The sequence below is a fragment of the Somniosus microcephalus genome, chromosome 2, assembly GCF_052327205.1.
Source record: "Somniosus microcephalus isolate GS21.2 chromosome 2, FLI_Smic_1.0, whole genome shotgun sequence".
Taxonomy (NCBI): Eukaryota; Metazoa; Chordata; class Chondrichthyes; order Squaliformes; family Somniosidae; genus Somniosus; species Somniosus microcephalus.
The window spans coordinates 340,327,294-340,345,681 of NC_140988.1; the positions used below are offsets into that span (position 1 = coordinate 340,327,294).

The following is an 18,388-nucleotide window of genomic DNA, read 5'->3' on the forward strand; positions in this document are numbered from 1 at the left end:
ATTCGGGTCTCCACGGGTGAGTACGCACGGGGTACTCACCTGTAAGCCGAATGGAAGTGCCGGTTTCCTGCATGCACTGCGCATGCGCGGGAAACCGGCACTTCCGATCCTCTGAACGAAGGGGTTCAGAGGTCGAATGCGCGCACTGGGGAGGCTGCGCGTGTGCTTTGAACTTAGGTGTTTTTTACAGGTTTTCCAAGGAGGGTAAGCCTGCAGGATTTACACATTTAAAAAGCAGGCGTAAGGCCTGCTTTTTGCAAGGTAAGTGGTCAATTAATTAAAATTAAAACATTTTTTCCACAGGTTTATTATTTTTAAATACTTTAAAGCAAGGTAAGTTTATTTTTAGCCCCGTTAGAATATAAAATTATTTTTTTCAAAAATGTAAATTATTGTTTAAAATAGTTATTTAATGTAATTTATAGTTTATTTAAAAAGTGTGATTTAAAAAAAAAATTATTTGAAGGTTTACTGCTATTTTGGGGCCCGTAGTATTTATAAGTTTTGACAGGCCTTCCTGTCAATCTTATGAATGGGCTTTTCCCTCCTCCGATTGGCTGCCCATGGCTCACGTGATCCCAGGGGACGCATCGCACTAACTACGCCCCTGGGACACGCAAGCACAGCGCGCCGGCAGCTGGGCCAGGCCCCGGAGCGGAATTCCACGGAGCCCTACAGCTCAACTGCCGGCGCGCACGGTAAGTGCAGGTCGGGGGCTTGCACCCGCGGGAAGCCCCCAACCCCAATTTCTGAGCCTTTGTTTTTTCAGGTCTTGGAAAACTTTTTGCAGGTCTACTGATCTTGGAAGTGGTGAAGCTGAGATCCATCTCCACTGTGACCTCCTGGGAAAACCCTCTCCCCACATTGACTGAGCGCTTCCTCAACTGAGGTATCTACCGGCAGCATGGGGACCATTTATTTCCTTTCATCCTGGCCTTCAGATTTGGAGGAAGAACAGCCGCGGCAGCAGCAGAACCGGGCACAACAGCAGCACCAACAGCAGGAGCGCCAACCTCCTGCTCACCCACCTGATGCTGCACAGGGCAGAGGGCGTCAGCGCAGGGCTGCACGTCACCACAGGAGATACCACCAATATAGGGTTTACAGGCCGAGGATGAGCTTCCTCAACATGATGGAGCAGCATTGCCAAAGGAGGCTGAGACTTTCGCGAGAGGTAGTCACTGCCATCTGCGCAATGCTGCACCAACACCTGGAGCCGAGAGGAGTGGATGGGCACCCCTTACCAGTGGCTGTCAAAGTCACCAACGCCCTCAATTTTTTTGCGTCAGGGTCCTTCCAGGGCTCATCAGCAGACATCAGTGGCATCTCCCAGTCGGCCGCATACACTTGCATCGCGCAGGTTACCGATGCCCTCTTTGCAAAGGTGCACAATTACATCCACTTCTTGATGGATCAAGCAAGTGTAACAGCGCGTGCAGTTGGCTTTGCAAATATGGCAGGCTTGCCAAGGGTGCAGGGCGTCATAGACTGCACACATGTGGCCATTAGGGCACCCCATCACAACCCAGCTGTTTTTGTCAACTGCAAGGGCTTCCACTCCCTTAACGTCCAGCTGGTGTGTAACCATGGGAAGGACATTTTGCATGTTTGCGTGAAGTACCCTGGCAGTTGCCATGACTCGTTCATCCTGCGGCAGTCTACTGTGCCTCTGCTCTTCAGTCCGCCAACCCAACTTGGCTACGCGGAGACAAGGGCTATCCCCGGCAGATGTGGCTAATGACGCCATTGAGGAGGCCATCGAATGAAGCTGAGGAACGCTACAATGCCAGCCACATTTCGACCTGATCCATCATCGAGCAAACCATCGGCTTGCTCAAGATGCGATTCAGATGCCTTGACAGATCAGGTGGAGCCCTACAGTACTCAGCAGCCAGGGTCTCCAGAATCATCGTGGTCTGTTGTGCACTGCACAACATCGCACAGCTTTGTGGCTTGCAGCTGCCTGAGGAACAAGTGGCTCAGCGCATAGCCTCCTCAGATAAGGAGGAGGAGGAGGAAGAAGAACTTGCAGAGGCGGGTGAGCCAGCTGGAGCAGCACCCGAGCATATTGCTGCCCGGGATGCAAGGGATGCACTAATCTTTGTCAGATTCGCTTAGGTAGACGAATCAAACACATGTGGCTGGCACCTTCTTATCACACCATACATAATGGACAAGAACCTGTGGGTTCCTATTATCCTGACCACCATCATTATAAATGCAACTCGCCCTGAGCCCTCAATGTGCAACTTCCATTTCCCCGATCACATAGGCTAGAACTTCAACTGTTTGCCATCACTTCTGTTTAATAAATGCACAAAAGGATGACAATGGCAAAAATTAAAGACAACAAAAGACAACAGAACAGAACACCCAAGTGACTACCCTTGTGACTAATTGTGCTTTAACTTCCTCTTACGTGTGCTTCTACGTGGTGCTTCCCCTGTGGCTTCAGCAGATGTGGAGGCACCTTACTTACTTTTATGCTGCTCCTGCTTCGACACCTTGGCGGGCGTCCTTTGGGTTTGCGAGCCTGTGAGTGCTCGGCAACAGCCTGCTCCTCCTGCGTCTGTGCAGGGGCTGAGATGTCCATCTCAGTTCAGTGAGGACTCTGGTGGGGCTCTGACCGAGGGCTATTCTGTGGCATGGGAGTGTGAGCACTTGGAGAGGAGCCCCCACTTCCCTGTTGTCTGCCACCAACACCCCTCTCATGGGTCAGCCCCACTTCAGTGCTAGCAAGTGGCTGGACAACACCTTGCTGCACATCAGGGGGGCCATGAGGACATAAGAACATAAAAACATAAGAAATAGGAGCAGGAGTAGGCCAATCGGCCCCTCGAGCCTGCTCCACCATTCAATAAGATTATGGCTGATCTGATCCTAACCTCAAATCTTCTATCACTCTGCATCCACCCGAACCCATGTGATCTCCCGGGAGAGGCGAAAAACCAGATAAAGACCCAATGGCCAATTTGGGAGAAAAAAATCTGGGAAATTCCTCTCCGACCCATCTAGGCGATCGAACTTCTTCCAGGAGATCACTCTGTCCCTATATTTTCTACAGTACTTACCTTCTGTAAAGGCGATCTCCACCCCAGCCAGGAACAGGAATAAAACCATCTCCTGAAATCTAACACAGAATTAGAACACAGTAGGAGCAGAACCAGGCTACACGGCCCCTGGGCCCACTCCACTACCCACAGGGCCATGACCATTCCGAACCTAGACTCATGTCCAATTTCCTGCCCGCTCCCCGTAACCCTTAATTCCCTTTACTTCTAGGAAACTATCTATTTCTGTTTTAAATTTATTTAGTGATGTAGCTTCCACAGCTTTCTGGGGCAGCAAATTCCACAAACCTACCACCCTCTGAGGGAAGAAGTTTCTCCTCATCTCAGTTTTGAAAGAGCAGCCCCTTATTTTAAGATTATGCCCCCTAGTTCTAGTTTCACCCATCATTGGGAACATCCTCACCGCATCCACCCGATCAAGCCCCTTCACAATCTTATATGTTTCAATAAGATCGCCTCTCATTCTTCTGAACTCCAATGAGTAGAGTCCCAATCTACTCAACCTCTCCTCATATGACCACGCCCTCATCCCCGGGATTAACCGAGTGAACCTTCTTTGTACTGACTCGAGAGCAAGTATGTCTTTTCTTAAGTATGGACACCAAAACTGTATGCAGTATTCCAGGTGCGGTCTCACCAATACCTTGTACAACTGAAGCAATACCTCCCTGTTTTTATATTCCATCCCCCTAGCAATAAAAGCCAACATTCCATTGGCCTTCTTGATCACTTGCTGCACCTGCATACTAACTTTTTGAGTTTCGTGCACCAGGACCCCCAGATCCCTTTGTACTACAGTACTTTCCAGTTTCTTGCCATTAAGATAATAACTTGCTCTATGATTTTTCCTGCCAAAGTGCATAACCTCACACTTTCCAGTATTGTATTCCATCTGCCAAATCTCTGCCCACTTACTTAGCCTGTCTATGTCCCTTTGCAGGTTTTTTATGTCCTCCTCACTCACTACTTTCCGTCCCATCTTTGTATCATCTGCAAACTTTGATATGTTACACTCGGTCCCCTCCTCCAAATCGTTAATATAGATTGTAAAGAGTTGGGGACCCAGCACTGACCCCTGCGGAACACCACTAGTTACTGGTTGCCAATCTGAGAACGAACCATTTATCCCAACTCTCTGCTTTCTGTTAGAGAGCCAATCCTCCACCCACGCCAGAATATTACCCCCAATCCCGTGATTTTTTATCTTGAGCAATAATCTTTTGTGTGGCACCTTGTCAAATGCCTTTTGGAAGTCTAAATACACTACGTCCACTGGTTCCCCTTTATCCACCCTGTATGTTACTTCCTCAAAAAACTCAAGCAAATTTGTCAAACATGACTTCCCCTTCATGAAACCATGCTGAGTTTGTCCTATTAAATTATGTTTATGGACATAATATGGACCCATATCTGCACTGGCAGTCCTACTCAAAAGGACTTCCATGAAGCTCTGGTTTCTCTGCTCAATAGCTGCCCATCGCTCCTCCAGAGATGTCAGTCTATTTCTGAACATTCACCATGTTTTCCAGACTCTGGCGACTTATTTCCTCCATGGCCGTAGCCATCCTCTCCTCTACCATAGCCATCCTTTCCACAGAGGTAGCCATCATTACCACAGAGATAACCATCCTTTCCACGGAGTTTGCCACCCTTCCGTGGTGGTGCGTCCACAAAGGCACTGCTCATGTTAGAGATCGACTCCTCTATCCTCTCCACACTTGCAGTAACCCTGGAGACAAAACTTGCCAGAGCCTCCTGCACTTGTTCCTGGAGTTCCAGCACCGCTCTCTTTCTGGATGGACCCGGAGGCACAGGGTCCACATGCAGCTGAGCAGAGCTAGGAGCACCCTGTGGCCTCCGACGAGGACTCTCCACTGCTGTCCCTGTCTCCACCATCTGCTGATGCTCACTTGTGAGCTGTGATATACCAGGCGACAACACTACTCTATCTCACGAAGGTCCCACCAAGGTGTGCGTATCTGTGCTGGTGCTGGGTGCGCTTAATTCTGCTGATGCTGTGCCCTCAGAGGTTGCAGGTTCCTCTGAGGAGTCTTCAGGCTCACGCTCTTCCTCCAGGACAGTGGGGAGGGGGGCTGTCGATGGTCCTGTGGGGGGAGGAAAGGCATGAGTTAGACATGTGATATTAACGTAGCATGCACATGGAATTGTGCAGATGATCATAAGTCAATCTGAATGAGCATCAGATGCCATATCAGTCACTCATGCAATGTAAATGAGAGAGATGCAAATCTATTCTGCCACCAGCTTGCTCTGCTGCGCCTGTCTGACCGTCCCCCACTTCCACATCCTCATCACCTCCGATGATTTCCAATGCCGCCTCCTCAGCGTTGGTGAGATGGGCTATGGAAGGTGGCCCACCTCCTGTCTTAGCCCTCTCCCTCTTATTGTGGGCTCTCTTTTCCTGCAATGAGGGACACAAGTGGAGTTTGAGTGAGAATGATGGAGTGAGTGTAGAGAATCCATAGCATAGATGCTTAGAAGGAGACAAAGATGGAGAGAGGTGCCAATTCCAAGGGCCCTCCCTGTGCATTGTTAGTTGTTGTCATAACATCACAGTGATAGTGAGTGTGAGGGCAGCATAGTCGAATAGTGAAGTGATTGTGTACATAGAGAGAGAGAGGGATGGTTAAGGGTGCAAAGGCTGTAAGGGATGTGCAGGAGTAGGTTGACAATGCAGAGTGCTGGTGATGAGAGGAGTTGGGGAGCAGATTGAGGGCAAGTGTGATGTTATACTCACTTTTCCTGAGTGTGCCAGGTCATTGAACCTTTTCCTGAACTGCACCCAGGTTCGAGTGCACAACGATCTGGAGCTGACCTCCTGAGCAATTTGTAGCCAGACTGCTTTGCTTTGTTGTGGAGGCTTCTTCTGCCCAGAGGATGGGAGGAGTACCTCCCTGCGCTTTCTGACTCCCTCCACAAGAGCATGGAGGGAGTCATCATCAAGTCGGGGAGAGGCCTTGGCCCTTGAAGCAGTCATGGCAGCGGTTGTTAGCACGAAATGCACCATCAAAAAATGAGAGAATGAACCAAGGCTGCATGGGCCCCTTAAATGCAGCTGCCTCACAGACGTCAGCAGAGGCAAGTTGCAGACCCAAAACAGTAATTGGCCAGGGGAGCGGGCACGCAGGGACTCAATAGCCCAATTAAGGCAAAATTGCAATTTTTTACCAGCTGAAAGCGACGGCGGGACTGGAACCTGCCGACCACCTGACCTGCACCCAACCCACCACCAATGAGAAAATCGCAGCCTTTATGTCCTCCTCACAACTTGCTTTCCCAGCTATCTTTGTATCGTTCGCAAATTTGGCAACAATACACTCGCTTCCTTCATCCAAATCATTAACATAGATTGAAAATAGTTGAGGCCCCACTAGTTAGATTGCCATCATAAAAATGACCTATTTATCCCGACTCTCTGTTTTCTGTTAGTTAGCTAATCCTCTATCCATGCTAATATGTTACCCCCAACACCATAAGCTCTTATCTTATGCAGTAACTTTTTATGTGGTACCTTGTCGAATGCCTTTAGGAAATCCAAATACACTACATCTACTGGTTCCCCTTTATCCACCCTGCTCATTACATCCTCAAAGAACTCCAACAAATTTGACAGAAACTTGATTTCCCTTTCATAAACCATGTTGACTCTGTTTGATTATATTATGATTTTCTAAATGCCCTTCCTTAATAATGGATTTGAGCATTTTGCCAATGACAGATGTTAGGCTAACTGGCCTATAGTTTCCTGCTTTCTGTCTCCCAACTTTTTTGAATAAGGGTGTTACATTTCCGGTTTTCTAATCCGCAGGGACTTTTCCAGAGTCAAGAGAATTTTGGAAGATTACAACCAATGCATCCACTATCTCTGTAGCCACTTCTTTTAAGACCCTAGGATGCAGGCCAACAGGTCCAGGGGACTTGTCAGCCTTTAGACCTATAAGTTTGCCTAGCACTTTTTCTCTAGTGCTAGTGATTGTTTTAAGTTCCTCCCTCCCTTTTGCCCCTTGATTTTCTACTATTACTGGGATGTTTTTCGTGTCCTCTACTGTGAAGACAGATACAAAATATCTGTTCAATGCCTCTGCCATTTCCTTGTTTCCCATTATTATTTCCCCAGTCTCGTCCTCTAAGGTACCAACATTTATTTTAGCTACTCTCTTCCTTTTTATATACTTGTAGAAGCTCATACTGTCAGTTTTTATATTTCTTGCTAGTTTACTCACCTAAGCTATTTTCTCCCTCTTTATTATTTTTTTAGTCATCCTTTGCTGGTTTCTAAAATTTTCCCCAATATAAACCAGGCAGTTAAACAGGGGTTAAAATCAAAGTGGTCACTTATCGCTTATCATTCCTTTTCTGCCCCATGCCTATCTTTAAAAACGGCAGCTGAGGCACCCACCTGACACAGGCGGGAGCCTCGGGAATTTCTGTCAATCGGGGTCTTATTATGTAGCTTAGACCCCAAAACCATTTTTACGGCCTACTTGGCGGAGTTTCAGTCACAGGCGACCTGCTCCGTAGTAGCTGTCAGACCAGAAGCTGAGGCCCTCCAACATAAGTGCAAAACTTATTTTTATGGGGCCAAGAGGAGCAGGAGATCTGCTCCGGACCCCACAAAAATAGTTTGAACCGTTGCCACCTCCCACATTTCCAAAACTCTCCTGATCCCACCACCCTGCTCCGATGACTTACCTTTCGGCTGCCCAGGCGACTCAGAGGCCGCCCGATATTGCGCAGGCTCAATCCCGGCGAGCTGCCCCTGGACTCCCATTTGAGGTGAGCAGTTTGCCAACTCCATTTAAATAAGGCTCAGCTGTTTTCATGGACCAAGCTTCCTGCTGTACCATTCGATAGGTCTGCCAGGAGTTAACAGTCCCCCCATGGTGCACTTTTCCAGTCAGGTTTACATGTAGCATAGGAAGCTCCCACAAGAGATAGGCAGGAACTTCATTGCGGTATGATAATAGACAGAACTGATGTAATATAGATGTCAATGCTCTTCACCCCTTATACCACAATTTCTTAATTGCACCTATAAAAATTAGGCAATACCAAGTTATTTAAAGGGACAACCAGAAAATCTAATTGATTCTGAAACTCTTTTTGTTCATTTTTATTTATTTTTTCTTTTGCCCAACTGAAGAGTGTTTGTGGCATGAGTTTTGTTTGACATCTACAAATTGGGATAATGGGTGTCCCTCAGGAGCCCCTCTCTTTTTATACTATTCAGAGGAGGAAGAAGAGGAAGACCAGAGAAATTCTAGATACAACAGGGCTCACCAGAGGAAGGTTGCACCCACCTGCAAACCAAATATACAGACAAAGACAGACTTAGCTGGACTCATGGAGGAACAGTGTACACATTAGCTTAAATTCACCAGAAAGGCTGTAATAGAAGTTTCCCTCCATGCTGCAATCCGAACGGCAGCCATATTTTACAATAGGCATCATTTTGCCAGCGGCTGTTAAGGTCGCATCAGCCCTAAACTGAAGGCACAGGGGACATTGGTCTTCAGCTGGAGGATGTTTGAGTCTCATCGTGAGCTAATGCTAGACAAGCAATCTAAACTCACGGAGGTGGTTATGGGGTCAAGAGATGAAGAGGTGGAGTTGGGTGTCATCAGCACATATATGGAAGCTGACCTTGTCGTCTGTATGATATCGTTCAGGGACATCAGAGAGATCCTGAGGGGACTCCGATGGTGTCACTGTGGGGAAGGGAAGAGAAGATGCTATACAGTTGCATCTCAAAAAAATCTTAGTCTTGCCTTCCAAAGAGGGATGATGTGATTGAGGATAAGATGAACCTAAATTACTAATCAGATGCCAGGTTTGAGCAATAAGTGGGGATAAATTATATGGGCAATAAATCATTCATAATTACCCACTTAGTATTGGAATGGGGATTTATTTTTAGCCTGTTAATAAGCTTGAGGGGGAATATGCAAATATGTAATGTTTATGAACGATGTGAATTTTACATGGAATATAAATATATGAATGAAGATTAAACATAATGTCTATGTATGTGGAAGATATGTTACCATAAGTACAACAGTGTTTAATCTTATATATAATTTTAAAAAATGAAAAGTGGATATACTGTTTACCCCCTACTACCCTACCCCTCCTTTTTACAGGGTAGTAGTGAAGTTGAACGGAAAACAGGGTGTGGGGATATGATAAACCGATGTAAGAAGACTGTCCTGTGGCGTTGTACACAGGAAGTCAAAGACCAGGTGTGTCCTTGGGTGAAGCGGGGTTAGAGGGGGTAATTGGATCAGGCTGCACTGACATAATTAAATCCATAATTTTAAAGTCATGCATCCTGTCTTTATATTTACACTATAAATTGCTATGTCCACATTTGTAACGGAAACTGACTAGTGTAACTTGTCACAAGGTAATTCTACCCTCCCACCAGTTGTGGTGCTGAGCCTCCATTGGTAATATGTGAAATTAAGACATGACCGGTTTACATGGGCTCTCTCCATTATAAATGGGGACATGGGAATTTATAATGGAGAAAATTGATTGGAAGTGTGCGCAGATGTATCGTTTTTAATAGATCAATGACTATTACAGTTGTAAGTGCTATCTGCTTCGTTCTAGTTGTGTTGATGATTTCTCTGCTTTCATGGCTTCCTGTGGAGTTTCATGCCTACAGAAGTTATTTTTCCCTTTACATAACCAGTTATTTCAATTGTGCGCACATAATTGCTGTAATTCACACTCAAAGAAGGAAAGAACCTTCATTTACGTAGCACTGTTCACAACCTCAGGATGTCCTAAAGCGTTTCAGAGTGAAATGAAGTACTTTTAAAATGTAATCACTGTTGTCACCGTGGCTCACACCATTTGCCATTCGTGCTTTTAGTGTGAATGCTTCCCAATTTTTCCAAAAATTTGCATTTTCAGCCATTGCATTTATCTTCAACACAAATTTGTGCAATGGAAATCAAAGAAAATTCCCTTACAAAATAAGTTTTTTTTTAAAATAAATTAACAAGTAGAAATTGAGTTTTGTAAATGGAGCCTTGCTTGTGCATTAATGCAGCTGGCTGGATGGTTTCAAAGACAATAGACTCCAGTATTTCCTAATAAATGCCGAAAGAGCAGAGGAAAAAGTCCAAAAATAGTTTGCAATATCACTTCCCCACTTGGGAGTTTATTAATTCTACCTTGCTGCCCAACTAGTTATTTTGGTTCAAAAAGAAAATACTGCAGATGCTGGAAATCTGAAATAAAAACAGAAAATGCTGGAGATACTCAGCAGGTCAGGCAGCATCTGTGAAGAGAGAAACAGAGTTAACGTTTCAAGTCGATGACCTCTCACTGAAACATCCGTCTGCCATCCACTTTTTAAATAATGCAATGTTCAGCCTCTGAAATCCTGGGCCGTATATGACTTGACAACAAATATATATAACACAGTTAACTTAGCACTCGAAAAATCAAGCACAAGGTGAGGTATTCCCACCTCAGCTCCAGGGATAGTTTTGTGTTTCTGCACAGTCTTAAGACCAATTTGGGCAAGGCAAGTGTGGAAGGTTTGGGATGAATTTATTTTCAGATGTGTTCCTAAGCAAATACTTGTTTCATAGTTATCTCAATGTATAACTGTAAACTATAGGGCAAGTAGAGATCTAGACAGAGTAGATAGAGAGAAACTGTTCCTACTGGCGAAATGGTCGAGAACCAGAGGACACAGATCAAATCAACTCAATCAAATCAAATCAACTTTTATTGTCATTGTTAGTGCACAAATGCAGTACAACGAAATGTAGGCTTGCGGCTCCCGAGAGTGTACATTTAGATTAAGACATTTAAACATTCAACATACATTTGGCTTGTAATACATTAACATAAACATAACCATAATAAAGTGCATTGGCAGATGTGCAGGCTTTAGAATTTATTTGTGGAGTTCAGTAGGATGACAGCCCTGGGAAAGAAGCTGTTCCTAAATCTGGTCGTACGGGTGCGAATGCATCTGTAGTGTCTCCCAGATGGCAGGAGGGCGAACAGACTGTGGCTGGGGTGGGTAGGGTCTTTGATGATGGACCGTGACCTCCGTAAACAGCGTTTCTGGTATATGTGCTCTATGGTCGGTAGCCGGGTGCCGGTAATGCGTTGGGCAGTTTTGACTACCCGCTGCAGGGCTTTCCGGTCATAGTAGCTACAGCTGCCATACCATACTGTGATACAGTTCGTCAGGATGCTCTCTATTGTGCAGCGGTAAAAGTTAGAGAGGATCAGGGGTGACAGGTTACATCCCTTCAGCCTCCTTAGGAAATATAGGCGCTGCTGGGCCTTCTTCACCAGAGAGGAGGTATTGAGGGACCAGGAGAGGTCTTCCGTGATGTGGACTCTGAGGAACTGAAAGCTGTCCACCCTTTCCACAACAGCCCCATTGATGTGGATGGGGGTGTGACTTCCGCCTTTAGACTTCCTGAAGTCCACAATGATTTCTTTGGTTTTCTTGATGTTAAGGGCCAGGTTGTTATCGGTGCACCACTTCATTGGCAAAAGAACCAAAGGTGACACGAGGAAAAACTTTTTTACGTAGCGAGTGGTTAGGATCTGGAATGCACTGCCTGAAAGGGTGGCGGAGGCAGATTCAATCATGGCTTTCAAAAGGGAATTGGATAAACATAGAAACATAGAAGATAGGAGCAGGAGTAGGCCATTTGGCCCCTCGAGCCTGTTCCGCCATTTAATGAGATCATGGCTGATCATCCAAATTCAGTACCCTGTCCCTGCTTTCTCCCCATATCCCTTGATCCCTTTAGCCTTAAGAAGTATATCTAACTCCTTCTTGAATATATTTAATAAGTTGGCCTCAACTGCCTTGTGTGGTAGAGAATTCCACAGGTTCACCGCTCTCTGGGTGAAGAAATTCCTCCTCATCTCAGTCCTAAATGGCTTACCCCTTATCCTTAGACTGTGACCCCTGGTTCTGGACTCCCCGACCATCGGGAACATTCTTCCTGCAGGGAAAAAATTTCAGGACTACAGGGAAAGGGCGAGGGAGTGGGACTAGCTGAAGTGCTCTTGCAGAGAGCCGGCACGGGCTCGATGGGCTGAATGGCCTCTTTCTGTGCTGTAACCATTCCATTCTATTCTAAGATATTGCTGGAGATGCACTGGCTGTGTTCAGATAGGTAGGAGTAGCAGTCCTCTGTAGTTGGACACCAGAGAAGAAGTGAAGGAACAGAATGTGGTGGCTGAGGAGGACAACGAGGGATAACAGTACTGGACTGAAGTATCAACCTAGATTATGTGCTCAAGTCTCTGAACTGGGGCTTGGACCCAAGACCTTCTGACTCAGAGACACGAGGGCTACCACTGACACCAAATCTGACGAAATCTAATATCAATTGACATAATTAAACAGGAGTCACTCACATTTTTTGCAGTAACAGGACCACACTGGTGGGATCAGAATGGCATTCTGTCCCAAAAATGTCACTTTTTTACTGTCTTTGTATATAGACAGACCTAAAATCTAAAATGGTTCTTTTTTGTCATTGCTTTATTATTTTGAGGCAATATATGTCCTTTTAGTTCTTGATGGGGCCAAACATTTTTTTCCATTTACTGTCGAACCCATAACTGACAGGCCATCAAATCTATTGTTTGAGTTGTAAGCAGGAAGTTTGTGGCTGGTGGGAACCTGTGTCTCTCTGTTAAACAGGATGCAGTTCAGAGAATGTGAAGTTACGACTTGAAACAGAAGGAGCAGCATATTTCATTTTCTGTTAAGCTTCTAATCCTGTCAGATATGGGGATAAAAAGCACCAGTCTTTGCAAAAGACTCTTGCTCATCATTCAACAAATTCTCCTTCGGCACCATTTGGCTACTGCAGGTAAGAACTTAACTGTTTCAGGGTTTTAAAAAAGTTTTAAAATATTTCATGTTTAGTTTTAAAATATTTATTTTCACTGGAGAGAAAAAAAAAACAACTGAAATTTGAAAGCCTCAACATGGGTTCAGAAGGGGCCGATCCTGCCTCGCCAACCTCCTTGACTTGAGGAGTAACATCCCAAGTGGACACTGGAAAGCCCTGAGATGTAATGTACCTGGACATTCTAGTTAAGACTGGAGGTTGTTGAGCAATTGGCTAAAAGAGAGATGCAACATGTATCAGTTAGGGGAGTGATATCGGGCTGAGGAGATGTGCAGAATGGACTGCCCCATAATCGATGCTGGGGCTCCTGCTCTTTCTGATTTTGAGTCAAAAATAAGTTAAGTTTAGTCAAATGTGCAGATGATTCTATATTAGGAGGCAGTGGAATCTGATGAAGCAGCAAGGAAATGCAGAGAGTCTCGATAAAATTTGTAGATGGGCAGTTAAAATTCAATACAGATACGCTTAACGTGCTACCCTTTTGGAGACAAAATGGGGGACATCCCTACTCATTGGTGTCAGTCTGGCTGGGGAGAGAGTGAAGGAGGTTTGAGAGTAATAGTAGAATCAATATTTATAATGTCCAGGCATTGCAGAGAAATAATCAGCAATACAAGTAGAATGCTGAGCTAGATTGCCACATCAGTAGAGTGTAAGCTTGAGACGGTCATGCTACCACTGCATTGTGCTTTGGTCAGGCCACATATTGCGTTTAGTTCTGGTCATGGGTGGAAAACATCCGAGCCCTGTAAATAGTGCAGAAAAGTGCTGAGAGACTGATGTTTTAGTGTCAGAGAACCAAGTTATGAGGGAAACTTGTACTCTTCATCCTTGAAAGGATGTGAATGAAAGAGGAACTTTTAAAGATTAAGGTATTAACTGGACCAGAAAATGTAAAATTGGAGCACTATTTCAAGTTAAACTGCCATTGTAGGATAAGGCGATGTAGTGAAAAGTAGGAAGAGGCAAGTTTAAGATGACATCAGGAAGCAGGCAAAGACTCTGGAATTATTCAATTATGCTCTGATGATGGAACAGTAGGTTTCTATGGCAGAATGCATTAGATAGTCCAAATAGCCTCCCTCTTCTGACTTTACCTTTATTATCTTTGTGAAAAAGGAGCAAAACGTTAAAGATGAGCAAAGAAAGATTCAAGGATTGGTTAAAATGTTTGTAAGTCATTTTGCCTTCATATTTGGGACTTACAAATGAACATAATTAAGACAGGCATATAGTTTAACATTAATTGCATTTTTTAACATTTAAACTTATTGTTAAATACATCGAAATGGCAACATCTTGTGAATGTTCCTATAGGTCATACGTACCATATATTTCACACAAACATACAATAAATATGAAAATGAAAAATAATGATAATTCAAACCATAAATGCATCACAATATGCAGACTAAAGCAATTGGAAATCTCTTTGTGCTGAATACACTGACCCAAAGCTGTTGGATTCATTGAGAGTTTTTTTTAAATTGTGGAGGATGAAATATTATTGTGTCCATGGTCATTTCCTTTTCCGTTCCATTCAGTGCCTTTACTGTTGGTTAGCCTGTCGATGTCACAGAGTGCTTGTAAAATGATAGAATAAAATACAAGAGTAACCGTCAGGTACATACCTCATTGGGATCAGTTAAAAACTTTAATAAAAGAACGGAACAATCAGTGACATGAAGATGGGATGTAGTGAGTACTCTGCCACTGACTTGTTTGTCAACTAGCTTTAGTACTTCGACACCTGAATATCCAAACTGTCACAATGCAATAGCCCAGTAATCACTAAAATTGTTACTTTAGCCGACAGAGCAGTAACATTAAACAAACACTATTTTCCATACACATCTACTGAATATTATTGGAAACACTCAGCAGGTCAGGCAGCATCATGGAGAGAGAAACAGAGTTAACGTTTCAGGTCGATGGCCCTTCGTCAGAACGTTCTGCCGAAGGGTGATCGACCCGAAACGTTAACTCTGTTTCTCTCTCCACAATGCTGCCCGACCTGCTGAGTGTTTCCAGCATTTTCTGTTGTTTCAGATTTCCAGCATCTGCAGTATTTTGCTATTGTACTAAATATTATTCTTTGGTAAGAACATAAGAAATAGGAGCCTGCTCTGCCATTCAATAAGATCATGGTTGATCTTCTACATCAGTTCCACTTTCCCGCCCTATCCCCATATCCCTTGATTCCCTTATAGCTCCAAAATCTCTCGCTCTCTGTCTTGAATATACTCAACGACTGAGCCTCCACAGCCCTCTGGGGCAGAGAATTCTAAAGATTCACCAACCTCTGAGTGAAGAAATTTCTCCTCAGCTCAGTCCTAAATGGCCTGAGACTATGAACCCTAGTTCTAGACTCTCCAGCCAGGGGAAACACTCTCTCAACATCTACCCTGTCAAGCCCTGTAAGAATTTTATACATTTCAATTAGATCACCTCTCATTGTTCTAAACTCCATTCTACTCAATCTCTCCTCATAGAACAGCCATCTCATCCCAGGAATCAATTTAGTGAACCTCCGTTGCACCCACTCTAAGGCAAATATATCCTTCCTTAGGTAAGGAGACCAAAACTGTACACAGTACTCCTATAGGGGTCACAGAAGCATTTTCCAGATGTTTTTCTCTAATTGGCCTTGGTTTTGATGTGGTTATTCACCTGTCCCAGGAGATGCCTGCATTTATATAGGGCTTTTTATATAAATGCAGCAAGACTTCCTTACTCTTATACTCCATTGCAATAAAGGCTACCATATCATTTACCTTCCTAATTGCTGCTGGATGTTAACTTTCTGATACAGCAGTAGATATCCTTTGAGGTTCCAAATATTGCCATCATCCTGGCTCCACCATTTCAGTTGTTACTACCCCATGTGCCTCACTCGGGTGCCTTTTGGTTAAAAAGTTTCAGAATTAGGTATTATTTTAAGATAAGACATCACTTGTCAATAGATTTATTTTCAATTTACATTTTAGTTGCTCAAGTAGTTACTATCCACAAGCAGCATAGACAAATGCAAATTCTGCTTTTGTGGACCAGAAAGTGTTAATCCCTAAAATTCCTCCTTCCATGATTTTGATGAAGGAGCTATCTCATTTAAAATATTTGGATTATAATGACTTCATTAAATTGTAGCAGACAAAGAAATTTCATACAAGCACTTTAATGCATTGGTTACTAATATCACACAGCACAGTTTCATACATACATATGAACATAGAGAAAAATGACAGACAGGAAAAGACCAACTGGTCCATCTAGCCAGTCCCATATAGTTGTGATGCACTATGCAGCATGATACAGATGCTCACTACCCACCCAGAGCTAGGCATCTCCTGGTATAGGTGAATAACCACATCAAAACCAAGGCCAATTAGAGAAAAACATCTGGAAAATGCTTCTGTGACCCCTTTAGGTGATCAAAACTAGTCCAGAAGATTCACATTGACCCTGGTTTATATTACAGTGTACCTACCTCTCTCTTGAAAGAATTTAGCAAATCAGTGTACACTGTACGAGCCGGCAACCTCTTCCACAGGTGCACTATTCTCTGCGAAAAGAATAACCCGCCTAATATCCTTACATAACTTGTAAGCATGGTCCCTGGTCCTCCCTAACCTAGCCAGTGGAAATAATTGGGCCACATAAGCACAATCTAGGCACTTCATTATTTTCTAAACCTCAATCAAATCTGCAGTGTATATACCTATAAGTGGGGAACTATCTTTTACAGCTCATGTATACTGCAGTACCGGCAGTGACCACACCTGTATATAGCCCTGAGTAGTAATCTGTACAGTTCAGTTGCAGTGTGAGCCACGTTGAGTAAACAGCTGTTGGACCGTTCTCCGCAGTCTGTGTCTTATTATACACGGACGTAACATTGGCGACGAGGCAGGCTCGAACCTACCTGCAACTCTGCATCACCTCCCGGGGATTCATTCCTGGAGATCAGTGGATTGGAGGTCAAGGCCAGAGACTCGGGCATCAACCACAGGCAACCACCCAGTCATCCAGCAGAGACTCGAGAATTGCGGGGGAGGCTGTCGAGAGCCAGGCTTGGCTTTCCAGTCGAGGTGGTCCAGCGAAACGGGCTGGCAACAGGTAGTGCGCAGACCCTTCCCGGACGGCGGCGGGCTAGAGCCCGACCGAGCGGCACAGCAAAGGGCCGAGCAGCGTCGACGGGGGAGAGAGAGAAAGGGCAGAGCGCACGGGGCGCAGCCGGTGTTCAGGGGCCGAGCAGCGTCGGAGACAGGGAGCAAGAGACGTGCAGAAACACGCGAGGCGCCGCCATTGCCACGAGGACCGCCGAGAGCGGCGTTGGCAGCAGCGCAGGAGAAGCGCGCGAAACCTACAGGGCGCTGCCATTGCCACGAGAACCGCCGGGAGCGGCGTCGGCAGCAGCGGGGGAGGAAGGAAAGCGCAGGAGACACCATTTTAAGCCATTGGGAGACGCCATTTTAAACCACACCCAAAATGCCGAAGAGTGGCAGTATCACCGCATTTGACAATGAAGTCGAAGATTGGACTACATATGTCGAACGAATAGAGGTGTACTGCGAGGCAAATGAGGTGTCAGATGACAAGAAAGCGTCGGTATTGTTAAATTTAATGGGTGCAAAGACGTATGGTTTATTACGAAATCTAGTAACCCCAACGAAGCCAATGGAAAAGAGTTTTGAAGACATAGTAACGATACTAAAGGAACATTTAAACCCCACACCGCTGCTGATAGCAGAAAGATTCAAGTTTCACAAACAGAACCAGCATAAGGATGAAAGTAATGCTGATTATTTAACAGAACTGCGCAAACTATCGAAACACTGCCAGTTTGGAGCGGGACTGGCAGATACCTTAAGGGACAAGTTTGTGTGTGGGCTTCAAAGTGAAGGAACCCAGAAACGGCTTTTATCTGAAAAGGACCTTACGCTGGAAAAGGCATTCAGCATTGCGGTATCATATGAAGCAGCAGCACAGGGCGCTGCAGAGATACAACAGAGACCGCAAGAATATGGCACAAACGAAATGTCATATAGAACAGAGAAGTGCTATCGCTGCGGCAGAACAACACACGACCAGAATGATTGCTGGTTCAAAGACAAAGTGTGCAGACAGTGTGGAAAAGTAGGACACAGATCACGAGTCTGCAGGTCGGGAAAGAAAACCAGCAATAAGAAACCGACCAAAGGAAAGTACAAGAAGGTACATAAGATAACGGAGAACAGTTCAGATGAACAAAAGAGTGATAACGACTCCGAAAGCAGGGAACTGAGTTGTCTGAAACTACATAATGTGATCACAACGGAGGATCACCGAATCATTTGGGTCACTCTCAAGATAGCAGGAGTCCAGGTAAAGATGGAATTAGACACA

General features: G+C 44.9%; 1 protein-coding gene across 1 annotated transcript in view; it reads left to right on the plus strand.

Annotated features, from left to right (window-relative positions):
- Window positions 1-8,615: 8,615 nt before the first annotated feature.
- The window catches only part of LOC147123638 (uncharacterized), a 48,604-nt gene continuing 38,831 nt past the window's right edge, over window positions 8,616-18,388 (plus strand). Inside the window, exon 1 of the mRNA XM_085966739.1 lies at window positions 8,616-8,745. Coding sequence (XP_085822865.1) covers window positions 8,616-8,745 — 130 coding nt within the window. The remainder of the gene's footprint in view (window positions 8,746-18,388) is intronic.